The following is a 27270-nucleotide window of genomic DNA, read 5'->3' on the forward strand; positions in this document are numbered from 1 at the left end:
GCTAGCATGGCCATAGGGGCTTTGGCTAATCGAGATTTGTCATGCGAGGGTGTTTTGTTTTAGGTGGATGACATGCATGGTATTCCTATTTTTGTTGGGTCCACTGGGTATATTTTGGGAGTGTAAACTTCGAAGTGTGTTTACAGACTAAAGGTCTTTTTCTGTGTCGAAAGTGGCTATGCTCCAGGTGACAGGGAGAGGGAGAAAGGAATTGCACTAAAGCAAAGAGGTGGAGGTTGCTGAGGAAGTGTAATCTCTCTCTCTCTCTCTCTCTCTCTCTCTCTCTCTCTCTCACACACACACACACACACACACACACACACACACACACACACACACATCATCTACGCTACTTAGAGCTAACTTGGGTTAGAGCCTACCTGCTAATTTAGGACCTACTAAATTAGGACGGACTTTGGTAAAAGTAAAACTCACCCGTGGGTTTTAAAGCTTCGCCTCTTTCAAAACCTTAGTATAGTGCTTTGGAAGTGCTATGAAGCTGGTCCCAAAACCTGCTAGCACACACACACACACACACACACACACACACACACACAAGCCCACTAACACTTGTTTCTTGTTCTACACATGGGCTTATGCACCTTTACTTTTGTGACTTTCTTTTCCATATGATGCTCCTCTTACCATAATTCCTCTAAAAAATGTGTGAAGGCTTTTTAGGCTTAAGGTATTATCATAATTTGCATGCCTAAAACGTGTGGGTTTCATCATATTTGAGCAACCTAGTTATGGGGCACCCCCCACTACTTGGCCGATTCGGCATGTAGGTATACTGTATTATTTGCTCTTCCTTGCCTGCTGACTGTAGCCCCCACAAATAACGTCTTCTGGTTCTTCTGGTTGGGACATGGCACCACCCCACCACCTTCTTTCACATGGATGGCTATGGACTTAAAAGAAGTCCTATTTTCAGACTTGGTGCAAAAGGAGACCTATTATCTACGAGTGGTCGTGCATGATATCAAAACTCTTGGTTTCACAGAGAAGCTACTGGGACCTTTTTTCTACATACATCCCAAGCTAGTAGCCATGGAGAACTCTACTCAGGTTTCATCTTCTCACTATAAGGATCTTAATTTGCATGGTGTTTGTCATAAAAGCTAATATCTAACCAACCCAAATGATTTTCTCATATTAAACTGATCATTTAATGTGGGAGAATAAACGAGAACAAGGGTTAGAATATAGACACGTTCTTATGGATCTATCTCAATATGGGGCCAAGGTTAAAGGGGTCCAAATGAGAGATGGTCTGTCAACGAGCAAGGCTAGCTAATGGAGTTGAAAGACCTTAGGGTTAGCTTCATTAAAGACCTTTAAAGGTTAGTGTTAAAAGTCATTGACCTTAGGCAAGCTAGGGTTGTGCTTGAGGTGGTGGGAACCCGGTCCAAGCTTGAGGTGCTTGTCATGCTTGTTGACTAAGGTGCTTAATGAATAAGGTGCTAAGGTGCTCCATGACTAAGGTGCTTAAGGAGTTCAAGGTGTTCCTAAAAGTCAACATGATCCCTACTCAAGGGGGGGCAAAGCCCTCATTGTAGGAGCATGAGAGAGAACACACACACCCTCACACAAGGCAAGCTTGGTCTAAAGAAGCAACAAGGACACTTATCAAGTTCCTCTCCATGTTTCCCTGATGGTGTGCCTACCCTGTGTCTAAAGCTTATTGGTTGGCCTCTCAAGGGGTCCAATGATAATTTAGCTAATTTAATTAATTTTTTATGCATTTATCAAGTCCTCTCTCTCAAAGGGGAAAGGGGGACACTTGTCCTCCCAAGGCTAGCATGGTTTCTTGATATGCACTCTGCATGTGATTGGCTAGGCTTGAAGGGGTCCAATCAAATTTGCTCATGAGCTACAAGGGGGGGTGTCAACCAAGAAAGCTAGGGGCTAGCTTGGGGGTATACTCTCCCACATACACACACACACAAACATGCACACACGCTGATTGTGTGAAGTGCAAAGTGCAAGAGCTCCGTCTCCTTCTCCAAGCTTGTTGAGAAGTTGGGAGCCTACACCAACACTCTTGGCTATGGAATGCAAATCCAACCAAGAGCCATGCTTCAATGCGTAAGCTTGCCATCATCTCCATCTTCATTACTATGCTATTATGCATGCTAAGCAAGCAGAGTGATGATAAGCGAGGAACTATTTCTTTCTCCTATGAATGTTTCTTTTTCCTCTTCCCTACCCTCATTCCTCGCTAGCTCTCTCCACCTTCGAAGGTGTTTGAGGCCTTGGGACTGAGGCTGGGGATAATTAATGCTTTTACCAAGGATTATGTTATGCTTGTGATGCATGAAGTTTCCCATCTTCATTGCATCACTTAGGTCACAAGGAACACAAAGATTGTATTGTACCAAGTCTCTCTTTATGGGAGAATCTATAATACAAAAGCCTAATGGAGGGGGGATTGACTGCACATAAATCCGATCTTCAACTGTTGTCGTGTTCTCTAATTCTCTCTCTTGCAAAGTATTGTTCATGCCAAGTTAATTAAATATATAGTTATGTTGCTATCGCTAATTAAGTTCACCCTCTATGTTCTCAAAGTAGTCTCATGAAAATTCTCACTCTAATTCTCTTAATTCTGCTATTCTCAAAGTTCATAGCCCATTTCCATTACGTTGGTATCAGAGCTATTGGTTTCTCTTTTCTTGCTTAAGAAGAGAGGTCCTTAAGTTGTCTTTGAAAGGTTGGGCATGTTCATTGCAATAGGGTAAGTGGACAAAGATCTATTACTTGGTTGAGAAGGACTTAGAGCCTGGTCGCATGGCACGATATCCTGCTCGTTAGCCGGTTGCCAGCAGGTAAAAGTAGAGAGAGAAAGTTAAGTCACATCTATTTAATTCTCTCGAAACCTGCTCGGATTCTCTCGTGAACACGAAGATTGCCTCGTAAACACCACAATTCTCCACTTTGTAGAGCAGCTGCCTTGCTGAATGTGCTCTTTCGTTTTTTCAACCTTTGCTTCAGCAATTGACCACCCCGTTGCAGCCAATGATGGCGCGTCTCATCAACCGGATGACCGGGCTGGAATGCTGTCGAGCAGACTAGGCTCTTAGTTCAAGGTACACCGTTGGCTTAATAATGGAGCCTCTCGGGGCTCACCTTTGGCTTATTAACCTACCGAGACGACTAAATCAGTGATTATCTCCAAACTCTCGTAGGCACTCACTTGCAAATACAAGGCCACCGATCAAACTTTGGTTGACTGAATCTCCAAACGCTCCTAGGCACTCAATTGCAAATACAAGGCCACCTATCAAACTTTGGTTGAAAACATTTTCACAGAGTGGCTTAAGCAGGCGATTATCAGCATTCTTTGATGGCATTGAGCTAATCTTGCAACAAATGGAGAGTTACGCATCCCTCTTCTGCAGTCTCTGCGGCACCCTTCTCTCCTTCGATTCTGATGTAGCTGCAGCTTGTCCTCTCTGCCACTCTCAGAAGGATACCAAAGGTTACATGTTTGAATGAGAGCGAGGGAGAGGAAGAGGAGGAGATTGTGTGTGTGTGTTTGTGTGTGTGTGTGTGTGTGTGAGAGAGAGAGAGAGAGAGAGAGAGAGAGAGAGAGAGAGAGAGAGAGAGAGTCATTTTTGCAGGCATGCTGGGTAAGCAGTTTTGGTACAGAACCACGTCTGAGGTAACGTGTGGATTTTTTGTTTCCTTTTCCGGCTGTTGATTTTGATAATGTTTGACACATGTTCGAGCGCACACTAAACATTTCTCCTTTCATGCCGAAGACTTCCTTGATTACTTTTGTCCTCTGACCTTCAGTAATAATAGTTTCCTTCATTTCATTGAGTAAGGATGCACGGACTAACCTCTTCAATAGGGTTACACATGCATCTACGAACGCCTATGTCCTATGTCAGATTTGAAACATTTGGAAGTGAAGCATAATTAATTGTGTTTGATGTCAAAGTGTACAAAACTTGCATGATCCCCCCCCCCCCCCCCCCCCCCCCCCCCCCCAAAAAAAAAAAAAAAAAAAAGACCTCTAATAATGAGGAATATGAAGTGACACTGAGAACAATGGATGCCCCCTCAATAGTGGCATACCAGTGGTGGCATTGGACAAAAACTGGGAAACTACGCGGATTGTTTCCAAGGACCGAGTCTTGGAAGCAATTTATATACCATGCTTTGTCACATGCCTCTCCTCGTTTTGGGTCTATGGACAATGACGGTGCTTGGCATTCAACCATCCGTATCATTTTTACAGATGCACCTTTGGATATGTCTCATTTGTCACCCTTTATGTGCTGCTTGTTGAGGATTTGGATGGTGTTGCATCCTGCTTTGATTCGAAGCCCACCTGGTTGTTTGGAGGAGGTAGAGAGGCAACCACTTATTTGGAATGCATATATGGCAGATTTAGAGGGGCGTCAGTTAGGAGAGGTAACAAACTGCTGACGTGTCAAAGCCCTGAAGAATGGAGCCAACTTGCAAATGTGGGCCGAGGGGCCTAAACCCTAAGATGAACAAGTAACAGAAGAAGAAGTCCTACCAACTTATGGGGACCCCGTCCGATGGGGCCCCAAGTGACATAAAGGATTAAAATAAAGCAGGACCCACACACACACTGAAGGAATTGCATAGCTGTTGATGACGTGGCAGATTTTCGAAAATTACGTTGGCTGATGATGTGGCAGGCTGTACGAATTTCCGTGTTTTGCGTTGGTTGATGACGTGGCAGGCTGTACGGATTTCTGTGATTTACGCTGGCAGCTTTTTGGCTTTTGAGTTTGAAGGCTTTCGATTGTAAACTGCTTTTGGGGCCTAGGGCCTTTAAATATGAGGTTAGGGCTCATTCTCTAGCATGCTTCCTGGAGAAGGTGCAGAGTCTAGAGTACCGGCTTGTACTGTGTTGATGCAATATAAAGAAATACTGAAAGGGGCGCCAAGGTTTGGGGCCAATACTCTCTGGGGTGGAATTCTGCCACTCCGTGTCATGTGTCGTCTCTCTCTTTCAATTCAGTTGTTATTGAAGTGCTAAAAGTCTGTTCAGTCTATTCTTTTCTATTGGCACGTGGTGCCCGTCTTGTGACAGTGGTACCAGAGCATCAGGCGTGTGCCTTTCTGAAATCATATCGGTCCTACCAAAGAGCAGCCAGAGCAAGATCGCACTTCCAAAGTTCATTGGAAATTTTAGGTTCGTGCTCCGACCCCGGACTTATTAACGATTTTCATCCTTACTTCATCGCGCATCGAGCGCGCTCCCATCTTCACTGCTCATGTCTTACAGGGCATAAGCCATAAAGAACCCAAGACTTGGAATTCATGGATTCAACGGAATATTTGCAGTTTCTGCTCAATGAACTTCACGACATTCTTTTGCGGCATCCTCAGCAAAATCTTTCGATACTACAAAGTTTTCAATAATTTTTGAACTACATGTTACCCCCTCTGATGCCCCAGGTGGTACCTCCTCCTCCGGCATTAGAAAGTACAAGAGCTTCCAACCGGCAACCTTCTCAGCTGTCTGTTCCGATCGGGGGAGTTTTCAGGAATATGGTGCAACCATTTGACCCTGATCCAATGCAACCACCTTTGCCACCGCCATTGCCCCCACCTCCCCCGCCACCACCGCCACTACACTACAATGGTTGGAGCCCACATGGATACCCTTATTATCCATACCCGGGATATGCGCCTAACCAAAAAGATTTCAAAGATGGTGGCACGACAGTCAAATTTTTCACTTTTTCCGGGGTGAAAGATCGCAAGAAAGCATTATAGTTTCTACAGCAATTCGACAACATCTATGCTTTGGGGAACTATACAGAAGAATCCGAGATTTCTCGAGCAGCGGGATTTCTTAAAGATAATGCTATGCAATGGTGGAGTTCAATCGCGACACAACCGCATGCTCCAAGGACTTGGCAAGCTTTCAAGACAGTTTTTGCACGTAGTTACATGACTTCGATGTTTGAAGTTCGGATTTTGGCAGAGTGGGGCAACTTGAAAATGCTTGCCACCGAAACCATGGACGACTATAACCAAAGGTTTCTTGACGTGTACCTTCCGGTGTCCTTCTTTAAGTTCATTTCCTTGGAGGACTAGTGCGAGCGCTACACCATTGGATTATCATCACCATTGCAGGAATGTTGTCTCTCCAAGCAAGTCTCTACCATGCAAGAGCTTATGGACCATGCCGCGGTCGGCTACAAGCTCATGAAAAAAAAGTTGGACTTTACCACAAAAGAACGTCCGGTCACTAACCAGAACTCTCGGCAACAACGAACAAATTCTCGGGAATCTCGTGAAAACCAACCTCAACGGCCTCGTCTGACACAACGTCAACGAGACGCCTTGTTACAAGAAGGCCGATGCTTCGAATCCAAACAGGGCATACGTTCAATACATGTCCTGAGCGAGCCTCGACGTCCTCAGTGCAACCTTCTGCTCCCACGTCAGACAGATCCACGGGGCCACCTCCGGCCAAGAAGGCTAGACCTGCTATTGGACTAGTACCCGATATTTATGGTATATACCTCGAGAGTTTTAATGAATTATGCAGGGCTTATGGAAAAGTCAATGGCTTGAAAGCCCTTATTTTCTTTGACCCCAGAGCTACAGAGAACTTCATCCATCCAGGATTCGTAAAGCAGATGCACTTTGATTATGATGCAGAGGGTGGAGAAATTGAAGTTGAGCTAGCCCGGGGCAAACTTAGAAAGTGGTACCACTCATTGGTGCTCTGCCAGTGACTATTCAAGATTATCATGGAAAAGCTGATTTCCACATTATGAAGTTGGGCAATTGTGACGTTCTATTAGGCATGCCTTGGCATGACAAGAATGATGCGACTCTCGAGGTTTGGAACCGAACCATCACCGTGATGCAGAAGAGCAAGTCAGTCGTCCTCAAAGTTTTGGTATTGTTTGAACCTCGGAACGACGCAGGCCGATGCCTGGGGAGCGTTTGGTTGTATGCTTGAACCTCCAAGCGACGCAGACTGTGGTCTGGGGAGCGTTTGGTTGTATAGCCTTCTGAGCTCATGGCCCGGACCTTTTTAAGGTTATTTGCGGGGGGAGTGACAAGGTAGTCGTTGAGTAGCTTCATACCACAGACCATTTGTCTTGGGGGAGTGCTCAACGGCGCTGCTTGTTGTGTCTTGTAACATGCATATATAAGCATTTGTGTTGCATTGTGATGTGCCAATTACTGAATATTCCTAATTGGATGAGATTGCCTGGGTATGTAATTTTAGTGCATCAAGACACCCGTGGAAGATCAGTACGGTTTGGGTGTGATGGCTAATTTTACTACGTCGGAATATCAAGAGTTTCGATCTGGATGAAAGGAGAAGCTAACTCCTTGATCAAAAGAGCCGAAAGGAGAAGCTAACTCCTTAACAAAAAGAGCAAACTGATTGTCCCTTGGAATGTCCCTCGGAATGACTCGGAAATTTTTGAGCTAACCTGAGTTCTTTTGCAGATATGCTGTAATCGCGGACGATTACTCTCTTTCAAGAAGGGGAGATGTAACAAACTGCTGACATGTCAAAGCCCTGAAGAATGGAGCCAACTTGCAGTTGTCGGCCGAGGGGCCTAAACCCTAAGATGAACAAGTAACAGAAGAAGTCCTACCAACTTATGGGGACCCCGTGCGATGGGGCCCCAAGTGACGAAGGATTAAAATAAAGCAGGACCCACACACACACATTGAAGGAATTGTGTAGTTGCTGATGACGTGGCAGATTTTCGAAAATTATGTTGGCTGATGTTATGTCCCGCTCACAGGAGAGGGGATCTAGCCCAGATGCCGTCGGGATGGGCGTCCAGTGTTCGGGCGGACGTAGTGTGAACACGGCCAGTGTGGCCGGCCATTATTATAAAAGGGAGGCCAAGGCCTCATTTACAGTTATCGACCCCCATTGGCAGAGTGCCAGTGGTTAGCCCGCGAGGCTAGGAGTGCGTGAGGTCACCTTGAGGAGGTGAGGCCGGGTGGTATGGGACGCTCGGTCTTACAGGTGCACGCCTACGTCCTCGGACGTTGGCCCCACCACGGGGGAGCTGTCGGATGGTGGCTATGGTCGGGTGGTTCGTCCGACGGGTATCTGTAGGCGGTCTGTGTGGTCGAGAGATCCTATCTCCTCGTTCGTTTCATGGTATTAGAGCCGGCTTGGTTGCACGAAGGAGCGAGTGCACACTTATAGACTGGTTCGAGTCGGATAATCACTGTTTTATGTCATTTTTGATGAATTAACTGTTTAACTGATTATTTTCTTCTCATAAGCTTGTGTGCAGGTGAAATTTAATGTGTTGCTCGCTGATTTTTTATAAAATTCAGCAGCCTAGCAGGTGGGAATGCGGAAAATCACAGTATTACTAATTGATTTTACTGGTTTTTCGATGAAAATCAGTATATTACTCATTAAATTGCTTTTCTGGATTAAATTTCAGCATATGGTACACTTTTGCATCTCTCTGTCAATTCTTCTCTCTGTAACTCTCATTGTGCGAAGCACAGAGAGAGAGGAAGAGAGAGAAAAAGAGAGAGAGGGAAATACCTCTCTGTGTTGGTTTCCTTCAATCTGCAGGAAACGTTGCAGGAGAGAGAGAGAGAGAGAGAGAGAGAGAGAGAGAGAGAGTTTGCGCAAAGAGAGAGAGAGAGCCAGCGTGGCCTCTCTCGCGTGGATTACAAGGGCGGGCACGCTCCGTTCGTGTGTTAGTCACAGGGGCCACAAGCCTTAGCGATTCCTTCTCCCTCCACGCGTTTGCAGCAGCTCTTCCCAGCATTGATTTTTTTTAACGCTACCTCTCTCCATGCGTTGGTTTTTTTTTAAAAAAAAACCCACTTAGGACTTTTATTGAATGGGCCTTTTATTTTAAACTATGGCTAGGACTTTTTGAGTTTTTTAAGCTATGGTCTGAAACCTGAATTATTAAAATAACTCACTTACAGAGACTGCAAAGTTTGCAGAGAAACTCATTTTTGAGCTCTCTACTTCTCTCTGCTGCTCCTCCCTCTCACCCGCTCGCGCTCCCGCCATCACCTGCTCACCTTTAGGCGCTCACGCCGACGCGTGGAGCTCTTCGCAACTTCAACTTGAAAAGTGCAGAAAAGGCTCGGTTTCGTGTGAATTTTTCAGTTTTTTTCACGCACCTCGCTATGGATTCCTCCAGCTCGGATGTGCAGCGTGACGACGCGCCAGGTAACATTCAAATTCCATTCACGCATGCTCTCTACACATGGATTACAAGCACTTTCCAGAGCTTTGACCAGCGTGTTACCGCTCTGGAAAACGCGAATGTTCAGATGAACATTCGCCTAGCCTCTCTCGAAGGGGTCGTGTAGGGGCTCAGTTCCCGCCTCTCTACTCTCAAAAATATGGCTCAGTCGACGACTGCGCGTATTTCCGAGGGCGAAACCCATCTCCAGCATTTGCGGACGCAGGTTGCTGCTTTTGGGCGCTCACAGAGTGGTCCGACTGCCACAATTCCGTACAAAACTACAAATTTCTCATGTGAAGAAAAGGAGTGTACGGAATTGGCCGTAAATAACTGGCTGCACCAGTGGACCACATACTTTGATCTCCATGGGGAGCATGATGAACGAAGGATTCAGACGATTCCTCTTTATCTGCGCAGTAAGACGCTTACCTGGTGGCGTGACATGACAAAAAAGCCTACGACGTGGGCTGATTTTTGCGTGAAATTCAAGAAGGATTTCGCTAAAATGGACCCTTTGAAAGCTTACGCCAAACTGTAGAGTCTTTCGATGAAAACTCTGTCTTTCGATAAGTATACGACAGCTTTCAAAGAGGCACCTTCTGCAAGGTGGATTCCACACACGCTATGCACATGTACTTGCTGGGGTTACATGAAGATTACCGTTGGGCCTTAATCAAGGACAAAGCCCCGACTGATGTCGAGGATGCAGTGGCCAAGGCCAGGACGTTCCATTTGATAAATGGAGCGAATTATGAGAAGAAAAGAACTGCAGACCATCAATCCGGTGAGGGTGCTTCGAGAAAGCGACTCCGATTCTAGCATAAGTCCAAATCACCGCCGAGATCTTCTCAGGAAAAGAAGAAAGCCAGAAACGCTTCAGTTGCTGATGCAGTGAAGAAGGGGGCTTGCTTCGGATGTGGTCAGACCGGTCACCAAATCAAGGATTGCCTTAAGATTCAAGAAGAAGAAGACGTAGAAACCGCAAGGCCGTCCTTCGGTTCAGATTCATGAGATCTCAGGTAACTCTGATGTTGTTCAAGTTGAAATCCATCATTTAGCGCACAGTTCATGCACAAATTGTACTTTTAGCACCAAAGTGTTTGGTAAGCACGATCTTCTCCGTTTCCCCGGGAAGATCAATGGTCACGATGTGACCGTGCTCCTTGATAATGGAAGCTCACACAATTTTGTGGATGCAAAATTGGTGCAGAAAGTGAACCTGCGGACGCAGGACAGTGACCATGAGTATCACGTGAAGATGGCTCGTGGCGTCGATACGAATGTATGGAATTGGATGGTTCCAGACTTGTCGCTCGAGCTGGCTGCTTACAAAGAGAACCTAGACTTCCACATCATGCGCCTGGACAGAGCAGATGTTATTTTAGGAATTCCATGGTTTTATGATAAACAAGACTCATTGTATATAGACTATGTACATCACTCTCTGAAAGACTGTCAGTGTGTATACATGTGGTTTAATTGCATTGAATACGTTTATCTCTCTATAAGCATCTTGGATTGATATTCTAAAGCTAGAATCATGTTGTACTCGATAAGAGCTTTCATTTGATACCCATATTGATATTTCTTTTTATTAGCAATTTTCAAAGGGGAGAGGTTCTAGACGGTTCTAGGAGGAGGATTCTAGAAGGACAAGGTGAAGGACACTTGTTGCAAAGCTTCTAGGTGTTGGGACATTTGTCCACTCTTTTTGATCATTGAAAGAACACTTGTTGCAAAGCTTTTCAAAATGTGGGATACTTGTCCATACTAATATGCAAAATCAGAAAGTCAACACTGGCGCTTCAAAAGTACACGAGCGTCCTTGATGCCATGTGAGCACCGGTACGGATTGCTACGTTAGGCTTTAGCAATCATGTTGCCTGCGTTTTGACTTTTTGGTTGTATGTTACGTCGCGTTCCACGTTGGCACCTTGGTTTCTAGTGCAGCTCTTGCTCTCCTCTTCTGGTCAGATAGGTAATGCTATGTCTTCACCTTGTAACACCTGTAACTTGTAAGCGGGAGGAACAACATCTGGAAGGTGAACTCTTAACACTCCCCTCCACAACAGACCTGAGAAGCTGCTGAGGAAAATGCAAGAATCCTGTCGAATATGGAGGAGAAGAAATCTCGAAGGATTGAGCGTCAAACCCACAAAAGGACGATCCATACAACACCAATGTGATGACGACCAAGGTTGAGGTGACACCGATCAAGTCGCACAAGGAAAAGGTGAGTTTGTTCCAATTGTTTTTGCTTTTGCAATTTCATTAGTAATAAAGAATCATCTTTCTACGCGCTTGATCTTTGCAAAAGAAGTACATGAAGTTGTATCTCATTTGTCTATTTTAGATAAAGATAGGACAATTTTTTTGAGTGGTTTCAGTGATGTTTTTCGAGACTCTTTGCCAAGGGAGTTACTTCCTGGGAGATGAGGATCATAGCATAATAGATCTTGTGCCAGGTTGTAGTCCACCGAATAGGCCACCATACAGGGTTAGTGCAGCCAAGCAGAAAGAGATAACGAGTCCGGTCAACGAGCTTTTAGAGAAGGGGCTGATTCAGCCTAGTTCATCCCCTTTTTGTTTGCTTGTACTCCTAGTGTAGAAGAAAATTGGTTCATGGCGCATGTGCATTGACTACGGTGCTTTGAATAAGAATACCATCAAGAACAGGTTTCCCATACCGAGGATAGATGACATTCTTGATCGGTTTGACGGAGCATCATTGTTTAGTAGGATAGATTTAAAGAGTGGGTACCATCATATACGCATTAGGCTAGAAGGTGTCTATAAGACTGCTTTCAGGACAACATATGGTCACTATGAGTTTCTTGTCATGCAGTTCGATCTCACAACTATTTTTAATAGAATGATGAACAAAATTTTTAGACCACATAGAAACTTCGTGGGTACATTCTTTGATGACATGATTGTCTTTTTAAAGTTTGTAGAGGAGCATAGGGATCATCTAACCGCAATTTTCAATGAGCTACGCAGGAACATGCTACTCATAAATGTGAAGAAAAGTGAATTCTTTTGGAAGACATTCACTTTCTTAGGCACATTGTTTCCAAGGATGGGGTAGGTATGGATCGTGCCAAAATAGAAGCAATCAAGTCACGGCCAGATTTGAAGTGTGTACATGACATTTGAAGCTTTTTAGGCTTATGTTCCTATTATAGGAGGATTTTGCTGAGATTGCTTCTCCACTCCATGCACTATTAGGGAAGGAAGTTACTTTCAAGTGGACAGCCAAAGAAATTCTTATTAGAGTTTTGGCATCTCTTTGGATTCGTCCAATCGGTCCCAGTTTCTCCCAAGGACAAGTGTTAGGGAGTGAGTTGTTTTGTGGCTGTGCTCGGCCAGTTGTTCATGCCAATGTTTAGTTCGTGAGTTTTGGTTCTTTCCTAGCCATAGAGGCTCCTATGGGTGCAAAGGATTTTTCTCCCACTTCTGAGGTGCTCCCAAGGGCCTTGTGTAACAAACTTGGACACCCCAAGTCAAGATTCTACCGCGACACAACATAGATTCACTTAAAACAGTTCACAAAATTGACACGGCCAGGCGTAGTTCCGTGCCTAGAGGTATTGGCCCCAAAGAATGGCGCCCTTTCGGTATTTCTTTTTGTATTAATCTGTGTTCAAAGTACAAGAGAGCGGGTAGGCGCTCACTCTCAGACTCTCCGTTCAGATGCTCTGAGAAGTGAGGCCTTGCCCACTTATTTAGAGGTACAAGGGATGCCCAAAAGTAGAGCCCCAAAAGCATTACACTCAAAAGTTTTTAATTTTAAAAGCAATAGGCCCAAAAGCTGCCATAAAAATTCAGCCAGCGCTTTTTACGCAAATCCGTACAGAATGCCATGTCAGCACTGCCATTGTAATCTGCGGGTCCGTACAGCTGCTACGTGTCAGCGCAGATTGTGGCGGGATTTTCGGGCAGTGTCTGTGTGTGTCAGGGGCTAGCCACGTCACCAGTTTGTGACACCTTGTGACCCTCTCCAATATTTTTTACTATTTTGCTGGCCTATTTCTAGTTCGTGGGGGGGCAGGTGGTAGGTTGGGCAGCCACGGGAGAGCCTATCAAGGCATGGAGGGGTCACCTCTATGCATGCGGTATTGTGCTCAGCAGGGTGCCCTCTATGGGCTGCCCTTTGCCATGCGCAACCGGCCAGGGGGGCGACAGACTTGCGTTTGTGCAGCCCCTCCCCTAGCGTTTTTGGTTGGCAGCAATGCAGCGTTTTTGGCATGCAATGAGGGAAGCTGTAACAGACTTGGACACTCCAAGTCAAGACTCAATCGCGACAGCACCAAATAACCACTTCAAAACAATTAACAGATCATAATAGATTTGCACTGGCCCGGCGGAGTTCCATGCCTAGAGATATTGGCCCCAAAGACTGGCGCCCCTTTCGGTATTTCTTTTTGCATTAATCAATCATCAATGTACAAGAGAGCGGTTAGGGTTTCACTCTCAGACTCTGCGTCGAGATGCTCTGAGAAGTGAGCCCTAAACCACTAAATAGGGATGCCCAAAAGCAGAGCCCCAAAAGCTTCAGAACAAAAGCAAAATCTATATTTCTCTCTCAAACCCTCTTTAGGGTTTTAAAAATAAAGCAGATCATTCTCTCTCTTTCTCCTTGGCCATTTGCGTAGCCAAAAATCTTCAAAAGCGTCGCTAAAAAAAAAAAGTTTTTTTTTTTCTCACCTTCGTGATTTCCGGAAATATCCGTACACTGCTGCCACGTGGCATGGTCGCCTTCTTTTAGGGTTTCCAGCCAGTAGTTAGGATTAGGGTTTTCAGAAATTAGGATTTTTGCAAAATTAGGGTTTGCAGGAATTTTAGGGTTTCTGGCAGAAATTAGGGTTTTTGCTGTCCGTAGCCACGTCATCACTTTGTGACATACCCCCCTCTTGAAAGCATTGTAATCGACCGCGATTACACCTGCAAAACCGACAAAAGCCATAAACCGTCTTAGCAGACACTGAGTGTTAGTACCTACGTACTAGGAACACACATCTAGCACATGTACCAATACAGGACATCACATGACATTCAACATTCATTCGGATCTTAGACCATGATTTATCGGCAATGTAGCTAGCAATCACATCTAGGTCCAATTGGGACCTCATTGATGTCCGATTGACTAACCCTATTGCAACCATGTCTATTTGAGATCAATCAGACCAAAATGCTGCAATCATTTCATCTATCAGTTCCTGCACTTAAAAGAAGTCAAGAACAAATCGGTATCATAATCAGGAATTCCATTTCATAAAGTCATCCAGCAGAATACTGTCAACTCTCAGTATCCCTGAAGCTCAAAGAGACATTAGTGACTTTAGTATCAAAATTAAGGCATCTGTTGACAAAGGAGCGGAGTAACTCCCCTCTTGTGCATCCCACTGCACCAGATCTTCGGTCAAGCTGAATTTCCAGGTTTCGTTTGGAGTAGACTATGCTAAACCAAAGCATCAAGGTAAAGTTTCACAATCCGAGGAGTACCTGCTAGGTCCTCCTCCTCCATCCACTTCGCATCAAATGCAAGAAAGTTCTTGAACTTAACCAAGAACCGCCTTCGGACTTTACCTTTCTTCGTATCCCTATGTGCCAAAATCTGTTCAGGAACAAGGGTCTCCTCGTTTTCTTCCACTTCGGGTTGCTCATCAGGCTCCCCATCATCAGGCACATCACCCTTAAAAGGTTTCAAAAGACCCACATGGAATGCATTGTGAATCCTTCAAGTATCTGGCAGTTTCAATCGGAAGGAGACATCATTTATCTCAGTAATCTGGAAAGGTCCGTAGTATCGCATACTAAGCTTTGGAAAAAGCCTCTCCTTTCCCTTTTTCTTTCTTAGCCGTGCCTTCTCAAAACGTAAGAGCACCCAATCATCCTCCTTCAATTTCAAGTTGCGACGATGGCGATCCACTGCCTTTTTCTGTCGTTCTTGAGACTTCTGCAAAGTTTCGCGAACCTTGGCAAAAGCCGTATCCAAGTCTCGCGTATATTCATCCGCTTCAAAAATCTTATCTTTCGTGCTCAAGAAGGGTGGAACCTTCGCAACACTTTTAACAATCTCAAATGGCGGCTTCCCCATCGAAGAGTGTATCGTGTTATTGTAGGCAAATTCCACCAAAGGTAGGTACTTTTCCCATTGAGTCTTCTGATCCGAGATACAAGACTTCAATAAATCTAAAACCACTGAATTGGCAATCTCAATGTTAGGTGCAGCGGAATGATTGTTTGCGCTGTGCTCAAGATGAGTGCTCCGAACTGTGCTCAAGGTTCCTTTTAGTTCTTATGGAAGGGAGAGCCTTCCGTTCTTAGTGGAAAGTCCTATGATCACGAACAAAATGAATGGACAATGTGCGTGCAAGTGAATGAGAGTGCGAGATAGAGAGAGAAGAGAGATACGACACCAGAGACGTTGTAAAACCCTCCTCCAAAGGCCCCACTCTCGTCGGCGAGAGTGGTCTACTTTTGATTGCACAAGTGGTACAATGCGTATGCAATGGACTGATGCAACTTGGACTATGCCGATGACGACGACGACTTGATGGCTGAAATCTGTGGTCTTCTATCTGTTGAAAATCTGCAAATCTTTGGGCTGTTCTGGGTGGCTGAAAATGACTGTTCTGGCTGCATTCTCTATGGCTGAAAATGGGGGTCCTTCTGCAACCAACTGGGGTTGATTCTACTGCTGTCCCATAGGCTGAAAACGCTGTGGTTCTGATGCGGCAAGGGCTGAAAACCACTAACGCTGATCTGTTGTTCTGATGGCTGGAAACGCTGCCTCTTCTGCTGCGTTTATGGCTGAAAATAGCAAACGCTGGGAGATCTTGATAGCTCTAGCAAAAACGCTGGACTTTTGGTATGTTGGCGATGAAGACAAGGCTGAAACGCCAGGACTAGGGGGTGGAGATGATGATGATAAAAAACGCTAGGCTGAGGGATTCTGTGGCGATCAAGGCACTGCTGAAAACGCCAGATCTTGGAGGGTCAATGTTGGAACCAAAAACGCTAGCTATTGGAGAAGGTAGCGCCAAGGTTGGGGGAGGGGTCTTGCGGTTCTGCTGAGAAGTTGCCTGTTGAGCGGGGAGCTCCTGCTGCCTCTTTTGCCATTTAGTGCTAACTTGGGTTTGCTTATATATTAACTTAGCAAAATTGCCCTATCTACTTTTGTTGGAAAGTCACTTAAAAATAATAAGTGAAAAATGCCAAAAATAGGCTAAATAGGTTGGAAAATTCCCCTAACTGATTCTAATGGATTCTGATGGGAATTCTGATGATCATGCTGTGTGCAACCAGAGGATATGCATCTATGCTAAGTGACTGGGCATGCACGGTCTACGAATAGACTCACAAAAGTGCCAGATCACTTCTAATCTAGATTGACTGGACTGATTGAACCCTAATCATGCTGTAGCTTGTCCACGGACACACAGGGTTGGATGTGTCACGTGACACTCAAATTGCCCGTCAGTCTGCAAGTGGAACGATGACGAGAACTGCAACTGCGTGCCAATGTTCTCCCAAATTGCCTTCCAAAACAAAACTCATAAATCTGGGGTCTCTGTCGGGGACAATCGTCTCAGACATGCCATGTAATCAGAAAATCATCGTGATCATTCTGTGTTCTCGGGAGATCAAAAATGAAATCCATTTCAATACTTTCCTAGGGGCGGGTGGGTATGGGTAAAGGCTGTAACAATCCCTGTGCCTTATGCCTGTCAAACTTGACCTGGCATACTGAGCAACTGCGCACAAACTCTTCCACATCCTTTTTGAGTCTCGGCCAAAAGAAGTATCTCTTTACCCCCTTCATGGTGGTAGCAATGCCGCGGCGACCCGTAAAAGGTGGACAGTGGCATTCAGTCATAACCTTTTTCCTCAACGGCTGTGTAACGCACAACATGGTTTTTCTCATCAAGTAGCCTTCCCGACTGGAGTATCTTGCTATTGTCTCCCCATCCCGTATCGGTGTGAAAATATCTGCAAAATCTGTATCTGTGGCATACTGATCGACCATATCCTCGAAGCTCCTATAATGTATCGCGGAAATAGCCAGAACCAACGGCTTCTGAGACAAAGCATCTGCCATCACATTCTTCTGTCCCTGCACATGGACAATCTGGAAGTGAAACTGTGACAAGATGTTCGCCCACCGCATCTGCTTTTCCGAAAGCTGCTTCTGTGACAAGAAGTAGCGCAAACTCTGATGGTCTGTAAAGACAGTAAAATCCGCTCCGAGTAGGTAATGCCGCCTCTGAGTAAGAGCATGGATAACCGCCAAAAGCTCTTTCTCATATATCTATGCTGTCATCTCCGGCCTAGAGAACAATCGGCTCTCGTAAGCAATGACATGGCCTTCTTGCATCAAGACAGCACCCAGACTACGACCACAAGCATCATAAAATACTTCAAATGACTTCTGCAAGTCCGGCAAAGTCAAATCTGGTCCTGTAGTCAATTTCTCTTTCAATGTCTGAAAGGCAGTCCCCTCTGTGGATCCCCACGAGAAAGGGACTCCTTCCTGTATCAAGATATGCAAAGGGGAAGCAACCTCTGCAAGCTTTCGAATGAACCGTTTGTAGTACGAACACAGTCCAAAGAATGAACCGTTTGTAGTACGAACACCGTTTCGAATGAACCGTTTGTAGTACGAACACAGTCCAAAGAAGCTTCCAACTTCATGAACATTCTTCAAATCGGGCCAATCATGGATAGTGTCTATCTTGGCGGGATCCATTTGCACTCCTGTTGCTGAGACAAAGTGTCCCAAAAAAAATGTATCTCTGAAGCAGATGATCTCTGTGTTCTGCCTCATTCTTGGAGAAAACAATGATATCATCAAAGAAAGTGCCAACAAATAGCCTGTACTCTCGAAAAATCCTATCCATCATCCGGTTAAATGTTGCAGGAGCATTGGTTAAGCCAAAAGGCATCACCAAAAACTCAAATAACCCAAAAAGTAGTCCGAAAGGCTGACTTGTAGACGTCTCCAGGCGCGATTCGGATCTGATGATATCCACTCTTAAAATCAATCCTGCTAAAGCACGAGGATCCCTGTAACTTGTCGAGTATATCATCGGTCCTAGGAATCGGAAATCTGTTCTTGATGGTGATTTTGTTGAGAGCTCTATAATCGATGCACATTCTCCAAGATCCGTCTTTCTTCAAATTCAACAACAATGGAGAGCAATACGGTGAAATACTATGTTGGACAAGACCCTTTTCCAAGAGGTCTTTCACTGGGTTCATAAGCTTTTCATTCTGTACTCGGCTCACACGGTAAGGTGGCCGGTTTGGTGGCATGATTCCAGGTATTAGATCAATGGTTTGATCTTCAGGCTCTCTGAAAAGCAATCGGCATGAGTGTGGAGAAAAATCTTGGCGTTCGTTTAATCAAGTCAAAACATATTCAAACTTTATCCATCGTTCAGTTCTCTCCCAGAATAATGAGTAAAGAAACTGAATTTCATCAAGTACAATCTCTGAGCTCTTTATTTATCAAAGTCGCTTTCTCGGCCCAGTAGTCAACCACGGCATAGTTCTTGTGGTACCAAGGGATCCTGAGTAGAACGTCACTCGCGTGCCCTGAACACCCTTGTCATTGCAAACGAAGTTTGCCAATGCTCGGTGTAATGGCAACATCCCATCCGGGTGCTAGTTGAACTACCTCCGCCTGTGGCGTCACTCTGTCGGGCGTAATTCCAAATCGAGCCACCAATTCCAAGTGAAAAGAAGTTGGCAAAAGAGCTTCCTGATCCTTCACTTTGCCCCAAAAGCGGCAAAGTTTGTACTTTCAGTCATTTGATTCGGTGCAGGTCCCACGCCATGTGGTACCCGTTTTGCTTTTCTATCTGCCTTTCCTGCCACGTTCCTCAGCTGCTCTCAAACTCTCAGGCCTGTCGGTGTCTTTATCATTCTGTTCTTTCTGTGCCTTTTTAGGGCACTTCGCGGAGATATGTCCATGTTCCCCGCATCCAAAGCACTTCCCCTCTTTGATGAAGCTAGCTCTCTCCTCAGGAGTAAGCTTGGGTCGTGCATCCTTTTTCTCTGGATTTCCCTTTGTCTTTCTACTTTCATTCCCAGAAGTCTGTTCGGCTCGTTGTGTCATGGCTTCATCTGTGGGGTAGGTCAGACTGCCAGAGTGAATGGCAAAGCCCCGCTTCGCATGACTCATCAACTCCTGAATAGAAGCTGACTTGTGTTCCAAGCAGTGATCTCGGATCTTTGTAGGTAGACCCAAGGTGAACCGCTCAATCTGTTCTCTGAAAGAGATCTTCTTGAATGAAGAGGCGGGTAGAAAAGAGCTCCAGAATCTTTCACAGTAAAGCATTGATTGTATCTTTCTTGGTCATCTGAAGATGGTTCCAAGCAGCTCGTACATCTCGTTCATATTCTTGAGTCAACCAAGAAGAAATAAAAAGCTTCTTAAATTTCAGCCATTTAACTGGTGCAGTCTTGTTTAAAAGAAGCGTGGACCACCAAGTACGAGCATTCTCCTTAAAGTAAGAGGTAGCTCTCCGAATCTTGGAGTGCTCTGAATAGCGTCCTCCCGCGAAAGCGATGTCAAACTGCTGTATAAAAGACAAAGCCTTCGAAGCATCTGAGTATCCTGAAAAAGTATCAAACTTGATCGAGTGGCCACCTTCCTTAAACTCGGACTTTCTTGCTTTTATCGTCGAGAAAGTCATACTGGTTGGCTTTGTAAAAATTCTTGTTCGTCGGAATCTGAGGTGTCTGTAGACGAGTCCTCAGTAGAACTGTCAGTCTCTGGGCGAGATTTAGCCTTCTTTGCCTTTTTCTTGCCCTTTCCGAAGCTTTGTTTCTTGCTTCGCTTTTTACCTTTTCTGTCTTCTTCGCTCGAAGCTGAAGAGCTAGAAGAACTGTCAGAAGAAGAAGAAGAAGAAGAACTGGGTACTCCTTCAAATCAAACACGCTTCTTTTGTTTCTTTGCCTTGTCAAAAGTTGAGTGACGACCCAAATATCCCGGGAAGTCAATGCTTTTCTTCTGCTTTTTGCCGTGCTTTTTGGCTTTCTTTTGCGCGTCTAAAAGCTGAGCAATCCGTGCATCAACCACCTCTTGTAATTTCTTCTTTGAATACTGTTTGTGATCAGAAGGTTTCTTGAGAGCGGGTTTCAGGGGTGGTGTAGTGGTTTTCTGTCTTACTGCTCATGCACTTCCTGAAAAGAAGTCTTGCTCATATATTTTACCAATTTCGGATCCTTCGCAAAATTGAGCATCATCTTTGCTGCATCGCCGATCAATTGACGACGCTTCATCTCTCTTTGCTCTGCCTGAGTAGGCCGAGGCGGGCCATACTCTCTGTCGGAATCTTCGTTGTGATCCCTGCCCGCATCTCCAGATGTAGAGGGAGTCGACTGATCCTTGCGTGAAGCCATAGGCGCCGCGGAAAAAAAATTGGGGATCGGATTTCCCGTAGAAGAGAAATTGGCCGTGCTCTGATACCACTGTAACAGACTTGGACACTCCAAGTCAAGAATCAATCGCGACAGCACCAAATAACCACTTCAAAACAATTCACAGATCACAATAGATTTGCACTGGCCCGGTGGAGTTCCATGCCTAGAGATATTGGCCCCAAAGACTGGCGCCCCTTTCGGTATTTCTTTATGCATTAATCAATCATCAATGTACAAGAGAGCGGTTAGGGTTCCACTCTCAGACTCTGCGTCCAGATGCTCTGAGAAGTGAGCCCTAAACCACTAAATTAAAGGTTACAAGGGATGCCCAAAAGCAGAGCCCCAAAAGCTTCAGAACAAAAGCAAAATCTATATTTCTCTCTCAAACCCTCTTTAGGGTTTTAAAAATAAAGCAGATCATTCTCTCTCTTTCTCCTTGGCCATTTGTGTAGCCAAAAATCTGCAATTTGTGTAGCCATTTGTGTATCCACCTCCGTGATTTCCGGAAATATCCGTACATTGCTGCCACGTGGCATGGCCGCCTGCTTTTAGGGTTTCCAGCCAGCAGTTAGGATTAGGGTTTCCAGAAATTAGGGTTTGCAGGAATTTTAGGGTTTCTGGCAGAAATTAGGGTTTCTGCTGTCGGTAGCCACGTCATCACTTTGTGACAGCAGCAGGTCCAACCTTGCATTTTCTCCTCAGGACATCCCTTGCTCACGCAATCTCAAGCTTTTGCAGAGAATCTCGACGATGGTGCAGGCTTAGGAGAGGAGAGATATCTAGCCATAGCCATGAATGGCTAGTCTTGAGGCATGTAGATCTCTCTCAAGCACTTTAGGGTTGGATGCCCATGTGGAGATCGTGTTAGTGGTCTCATATGTAGGAGCAATTGACTATGTTAGTAGTAGTCGCAGTTGTGTGTACCTTGGGTCTATCCATTGGGCATGACAGTTCTATGCCAGAACCACCCTTGCTCACTTGTATGAACAGTTTGTGGAGAGCCTTTTTCGGATCTCTCTCTCTCTCTCTCTCTCTCTCTCTCTCTCTCTCATTCTCAGATGTCCTATCTCTCTCTACCTCAATGATCTCTCTTCTCCACATGTGTGCCTTGTTCATGTATGTGGCATTGAAGGTGTTCTAGATCGGAGTCGAGGTGTCCACCGGATCAAAGCCAATTCTTGTCTTCATTGCATCTTCGACTGCCACCTTTGACAATTCTAGCCTTCAAACACTTGAAAAAAAAGTTGACGTCAGATCCGGTAATAATTTTGCCAAATCTTTTGAAACCTTTTGTGGTTCAATGTGATGCAAGTGTAAACAGCCTTGGTGTAGTTTTAATGCAAAATAGTTGAGTAGTGGCATATGAGAGCCGAAGTCTCTTGAAGGCCGAAAAGAACTTACAAGTTTATGAGAGAGGATTGCTGGTAGTAACGCTCTCACTAGTTGGAAACACTATGTGCTAGGGGCTGATTTTGTTGTTCAAACAGATCATCAAACCTTGTGATACTTTCTCACACAAACGAAGTTGTCAGAGAAACATATGCGATGGGAAAACATCTTGTTGATGTTCCATTGTTAGATTGTGCATGTGGAAGGGGAAAAGAACGTGGTGGCTGATGTGTTGTCGCGAAAGCCCCAAATTTCAGCAGTGTCAATTCTGCACCATTGTGAACTAGATGAAATGAAGACACAATATGCTGAAGATCTATTTGTTGATGGGCAATATCATGAACACTACACGCTTAAGAGTGATTTTCTCATGATGCATGGAAAGTTGTGCGTTATAAACAGTTACGGCTAAAGGTTTTAATGGAAAGTCATGCTCCACCATATGCAAGGCATCGTGGAATTGATGCGACAATGAAAGCAGTTGAGGCATTCTTTTATTGGCCAACTTTATGCCAAGATGTTGACACAGTATGCCAAAAAGTCAAATTAGACAGGCAAGAGAAGCCAGGATTGTTGCAACCATTGCCGATTCTTGACAGGCCATGGGAAAGCATAGCCATAGACTTTTATCTTTGATCTTCCAAGAAGGCAAACAGACAATGAAGGGATTTGGACTATCATTTGTAGGTTCAATAAGCAGGCTCATTTCATTCCTGTCAAGAAGAAGATAAAGCCAGAACATATGGTTAAGATATTTATGAGCAATATCTTTTAAGTATCACGGGATGCCTCAATCAATTGTCAGTGATAGGGATCCACGTACGACGAGTCTTTTTTGGAAAGGATTGTTTGAGAACATGGGCATTACGCTAAAGTTCTGATCTTCGTTTCATCCACAAATTGATGGATAGTCAGAAGAGGCAAATTCTATTGTCCTAGATCTGTTCAAGTGTTATATGTCAGAGCACAAGGCAACTTGGAAACACTAGCTACCATTGGTTCAATATGCTCACAATAATAGTGTGCATATATTAACAAGCAAGGCGCCATTTGAGATAGTTGGAGGATTGAAGAAAGTCCCTCCCATTTTGCATACTAAGGACAAGATATTTGAGGCAGACAAGTATGTGTAAGGTATGGATGAAGCATACAGGAAGATAAAGATAGCTCTTGAGAAGACTCAGGCTAAGCAAAAGAAAGCCACTGATTGTCACTGTTGTGAATTTGTATTTTCACTGGGTGATTGGGTATTCACTTGGGGATTGGGTACTTTTGCACTTTGAAAAAGCCATATTAAGAAAAAGAAAAGCCAAGGAACGTCGGTTTTCGAAGCTTAGTACGCGATATTATGTTCCTTTTCAGATAAGATAAATGATGTAGCTTACAGGTTAAAATTGCCAGAAGGCTAGAAAATACATAATGCTTTTCATGTCAGCCTTCTAAGCCCCTCTGTTGGTGATGTGCCACAGAATCTACTTGATGAGGAACAACCTGAAGTGGAAAAATTGGATAAGATTCTTGTTCCTGAAGAGATATTGGTACATAAGGAAAGGATGGTTGGAGGAAAGGTTGCAAGATGCTACTTGGTGAAGGGTCAAGAACTATCCATCTTTGGATGCCAAATGGATGGAAGAATGTGAATTGGTTGATTCACCTCAATTATTGCAAATATATTTTGAAGCCTTTCAAATGGAACCCTCAGTGACTTGATGTGGCTCTATGGGGCAATGTGAGCATGGTTCATGATGCTCAAAGGACTAGTTAAGCAATTGTTATCTAATCTTTCCATACAAAATTTGAGTGCAAAAGTTTGCACTTGAGAGTACACTAGAAGACTTCTATGTTTGATATATGTGTGGTAGCTAGGTTTGTTATTCGGCTAATGCTACATTTCCGGAAGCATGTATATCATTGATTTTGTCATAGACTTGGACACCCAAGTCAGAAATCTTGCACGACAGAGCAGAGAATCACTTAGAATACTTCACAACTTTATCACACTTTAAATAAAGAGTCGACACAACCCGGCGTAGTTCCGTGCCTAGAGATATTGGCCCCAAAAACTGGCGTCCCTTTCGGTATTTCTTTTATATTAACAATTGAGCAAAGACAACTCCCGAGGGGTCCCCTCCTCTTAGACTCTGCATCCAGATGCCTTGATGAGTGAGGCCCCTTGGGTCTATTTATTGATACAAGGGATGCCCAAAAAGAAGAGCCCCAAAAGATTATAAACTCAAAAGCTACCGGATCCAAAATCTGGTAGAAAAGTAGTCGGCACAAATTACGGAAATCCGTACAGGTTGCCACGTCAGCACCTGCCAGCGCAAAACGTGGAAATCCGTCCTGTCTGCCACGTCCGCATGTCAGTGCAAATTCTGGAATTCCGTATAGCAATCCATGTTAGCTGCCACATCATCAGCTCCCTGTCCGGGTGGTCATGCCACGTTATCAGTTTGTGACATAACCCCCCTCTTGAAAGAATTGTAATCGCCCTCGATTACGCCTGCAAAGTCAGACATAAGCCATAAACCAGTGACCTTAAGTACCGACGCACTAGACGACACAAATCCAACACTTGTACAAAGACGACAGTCACATCACATCACATTTAGATCACAGTCAAATCACATCACATAGAATCTAGGACCGTGATTCCTGGCGACGTATTTAGTAATCGCATCGAACTTTTTTGACAGTATGATGGTATGCATTTACCTTTTTTCTTTTGTTTATAGGTTTTGGTGTGTTTTGTGCTAGTGTTTTAGTCCCTCACATAGTTTGTAAGTTTAGACTTTTCAGACCTTATGAAGGTATATTCCTAGGTAAGGGAGGAGTCATGAGCTTTATGATGATTCATTGAGAACAGAGTGTTTATGTCCTGCTGAAAGAAGCTAATTTATGACGGCCATGATGGCCCTTGTACAGCTTCCCACTGTGAGGGGCCTTTCAACTTCGGGGGTTGATTTAGTGCAGATGTTGATCAAGAATGAGCCAGTGGTGCTCTCAAATTTGATACTGATTTTTAAACTGAAATTGCGGTCTTGATTGTTTAAAGATCATTAAGGACAAAATGTAGCCTGTTATAGACTGTGTACTCCAACTCTGATCAATCGTGTCATACAGCTCAGCTCAATTTTGTCTGGTTAAATCTTTTTAATAACCTTTGGCAAACGCATCAATGTTTCACTGAACAATCCAGGATCTTATAAGACGGCTTGGTATTGAGCCCCTTGTGAAACCTTCCAGTAGAAACAAGCAGACAGAGGAAGATGCAGAAGATGCTCCACAACGAGCTGTGGTAATTTTTGTTAAGCTGGATTGTTTCATGATTACTTGAACATACATAAATCGCATCGATGGTTTGCCAAATTTTTTGTGTATGAAGGTAAATGATGAATGCCCCAAGTGTCATAACCCTCAACTTGAGTACTACACAAGACAGGTGAACAAATTGGCTGCTTTTAATGGTTTGAGAATCCTCTTTTTCTTATAATTTCATATTTAACGCTCGTCAACTTTCATTCAACAGTTGCGATCAGCAGATGAAGGACAAACCGTCTTTTATGAATGCCCGAATTGCCACCATAAGTTTGCCCAGAATATGTGATGTTATTCTTCTATACCCTGTAAAGGAATAGCATCACTTCACATTCCATTTGGGTGACACGTAAGCTTCCCAGTGCCTTCCATTGATGGCTTTTACATTTTCATAATTTGCAAGTACGCAAATTTGTCAACGTCTAAGAAATTTCTTGCAGGTATGCGTGTGTAACCTTATAACTGTGGCGTGTGCATGCATTAGTGTTATATGAGCATAGGCTGAAGTTTATGTCGATGTTGAGGTCTTCAGCACCATAGTTTGGCTATCTAACAAAATCATGGTTACCTGTCTGCCAATTCTTAAGATCCGGATTGCTAAATGTGGTTATATATGTTTTGAAAGGCATGTAGCACACTTTAGCACACTTTTTCAGGGTCTCATAATTGCAACTTTATGGTGCAACTTCTGCCATACTTGAAGCAATTAGTGTGTCCGATATTTCTACTTGGAAGCAAGCAGTGAAGGATACTAGTCTGAAGTAAGTCTGAGCTCTTTTAAGGTTAGCTACTGGGAGTAGCGTTTCAAAATACATATAGATTTTGCAATACGCTTTTTACCTAAGTTCTTGGCAATTGCTGATATGAGTGAGCGGCGAGCTTGGCATAGTATTGCAACTTGGTCTGCAAGCAGGCTCTCACTATTGATGTCAGCAGCTCCATTCACTCATCATCAACAAGTCTGTTGAGCATTTTACAACTTGACCACAAAAGTTGCTTTCCATACCATTGTGTTCACTTAGAATCAATAATACATTCCGGGTGTCTTTTCCCTTGTATTCATTATACTCACAATCAATAATTTACTGGGATTCTTCGTACTTAGACCATAGAAGAAGAGTGAACACACTGCTTGCGCCGGCACGCCCCTCAATTTATTTGTTCTCTGCTAAGTTTCAGGTGAAAGAGCTTTCGAGAGAAGTGAAAGCCTGGACGTCTTGCAGTGCATCGTGAAAGGGATGCTAAGATTTGAACAGCAACTTAACATTTGCTGGTATGGAAAGTTTTGTGCTCCATCAGCCACCTATTCCTTTTTGCTGGACGTAATATTTTTTGTTAATAATTGAGATACAAAGTGAAGGATTTCCTTTAAGAAGTTAATCAAATTGACCACAAGTCAAGTTGTTTGGCATATTGGTGTAATGTTTCTCTTGGTATGGAAGACTTGGGTCATGAGTTTTCAGTTAAATCTGTTTCTATAGAAAAATTCCCTTTCATAGGAAGGGAAAGGAGGGAGTGTATCAGAGCAGTAATACCACTCCTTAGTTACCCTTCAGACAGCAATGGTAGTGCCAGTGCATCCATCTGGTCTATGGCAGCAAACCTATCAGATTGTTCTTGCTCACTTCTGTTGTTTGGTGCTGTACATTTTACCTTGTGTGAGTATCTTGAGAAATTCTCTCTTAATGTATGTTTTTTCTTGGAGGGAAATGATAATGACCTAGTCGGGCTATAAAAGTGTCTTACAGAGCCTCCCTTTTTCTTTAAAATCCAAAAGGTCAGTAACAAAAATGGCAGTAAGAATTGAAAGGTGAAAAATCTTAGAACGTGGATGAGGAAATAGAGGAAGAGAGGATTTAAAGGTCAAAGGTCACTTCCTTTGGCTATAAGATTGTCTTGTAGGGTCCCCCTTTTTCCTCAAAAT

General features: G+C 44.2%; 1 protein-coding gene across 2 annotated transcripts; it reads left to right on the forward strand.

Moving 5' to 3' along the window:
* The first annotated feature begins 3224 nt into the window (after positions 1 to 3224).
* LOC147432650 (DNA-directed RNA polymerase I subunit RPA12-like) lies at positions 3225 to 26757 on the forward strand. Of its 2 annotated transcripts, XR_015185564.1 has the most exons (6): positions 3226 to 3481; positions 3624 to 3664; positions 25228 to 25326; positions 25414 to 25470; positions 25558 to 25695; positions 26526 to 26757. XR_015185564.1 is itself a non-coding variant. In XM_086492494.1 (5 exons), exons 1-5 carry the CDS (start codon positions 3373 to 3375, stop codon positions 25633 to 25635), a joined length of 384 nt encoding a protein of 127 aa, XP_086348620.1. In that variant the 5' UTR covers positions 3225 to 3372; the 3' UTR covers positions 25636 to 25863. The 2 variants fall into 2 exon arrangements, 1 of the variants encoding a protein (XP_086348620.1); XM_086492494.1 differs by lacking the exon at positions 26526 to 26757 and having other exon boundaries at positions 3225 to 3481; positions 25558 to 25863.
* Positions 26758 to 27270: the final 513 nt, after the last annotated feature.

Source organism: Adiantum capillus-veneris, chromosome 20, assembly GCF_014529385.1.
Source record: "Adiantum capillus-veneris isolate H3 chromosome 20, ASM1452938v2, whole genome shotgun sequence".
Taxonomy (NCBI): Eukaryota; Viridiplantae; Streptophyta; class Polypodiopsida; order Polypodiales; family Pteridaceae; genus Adiantum; species Adiantum capillus-veneris.

Coding starts and splice junctions, on each gene's coding strand:
- LOC147432650 (XM_086492494.1), top strand. CDS start 3,373: ATGGAGAGTTACGCATCCCTCTTCTGCAGTCTCTGCGGCACCCTTCTC. Junction 3,482..3,623: donor CTCTCAGAAGGATACCAAAG/GTTACATGTTTG, acceptor TCATTTTTGCAG/GCATGCTGGGTAAGCAGTTT. Junction 25,471..25,557: donor TTGAGTACTACACAAGACAG/GTGAACAAATTG, acceptor TTCATTCAACAG/TTGCGATCAGCAGATGAAGG.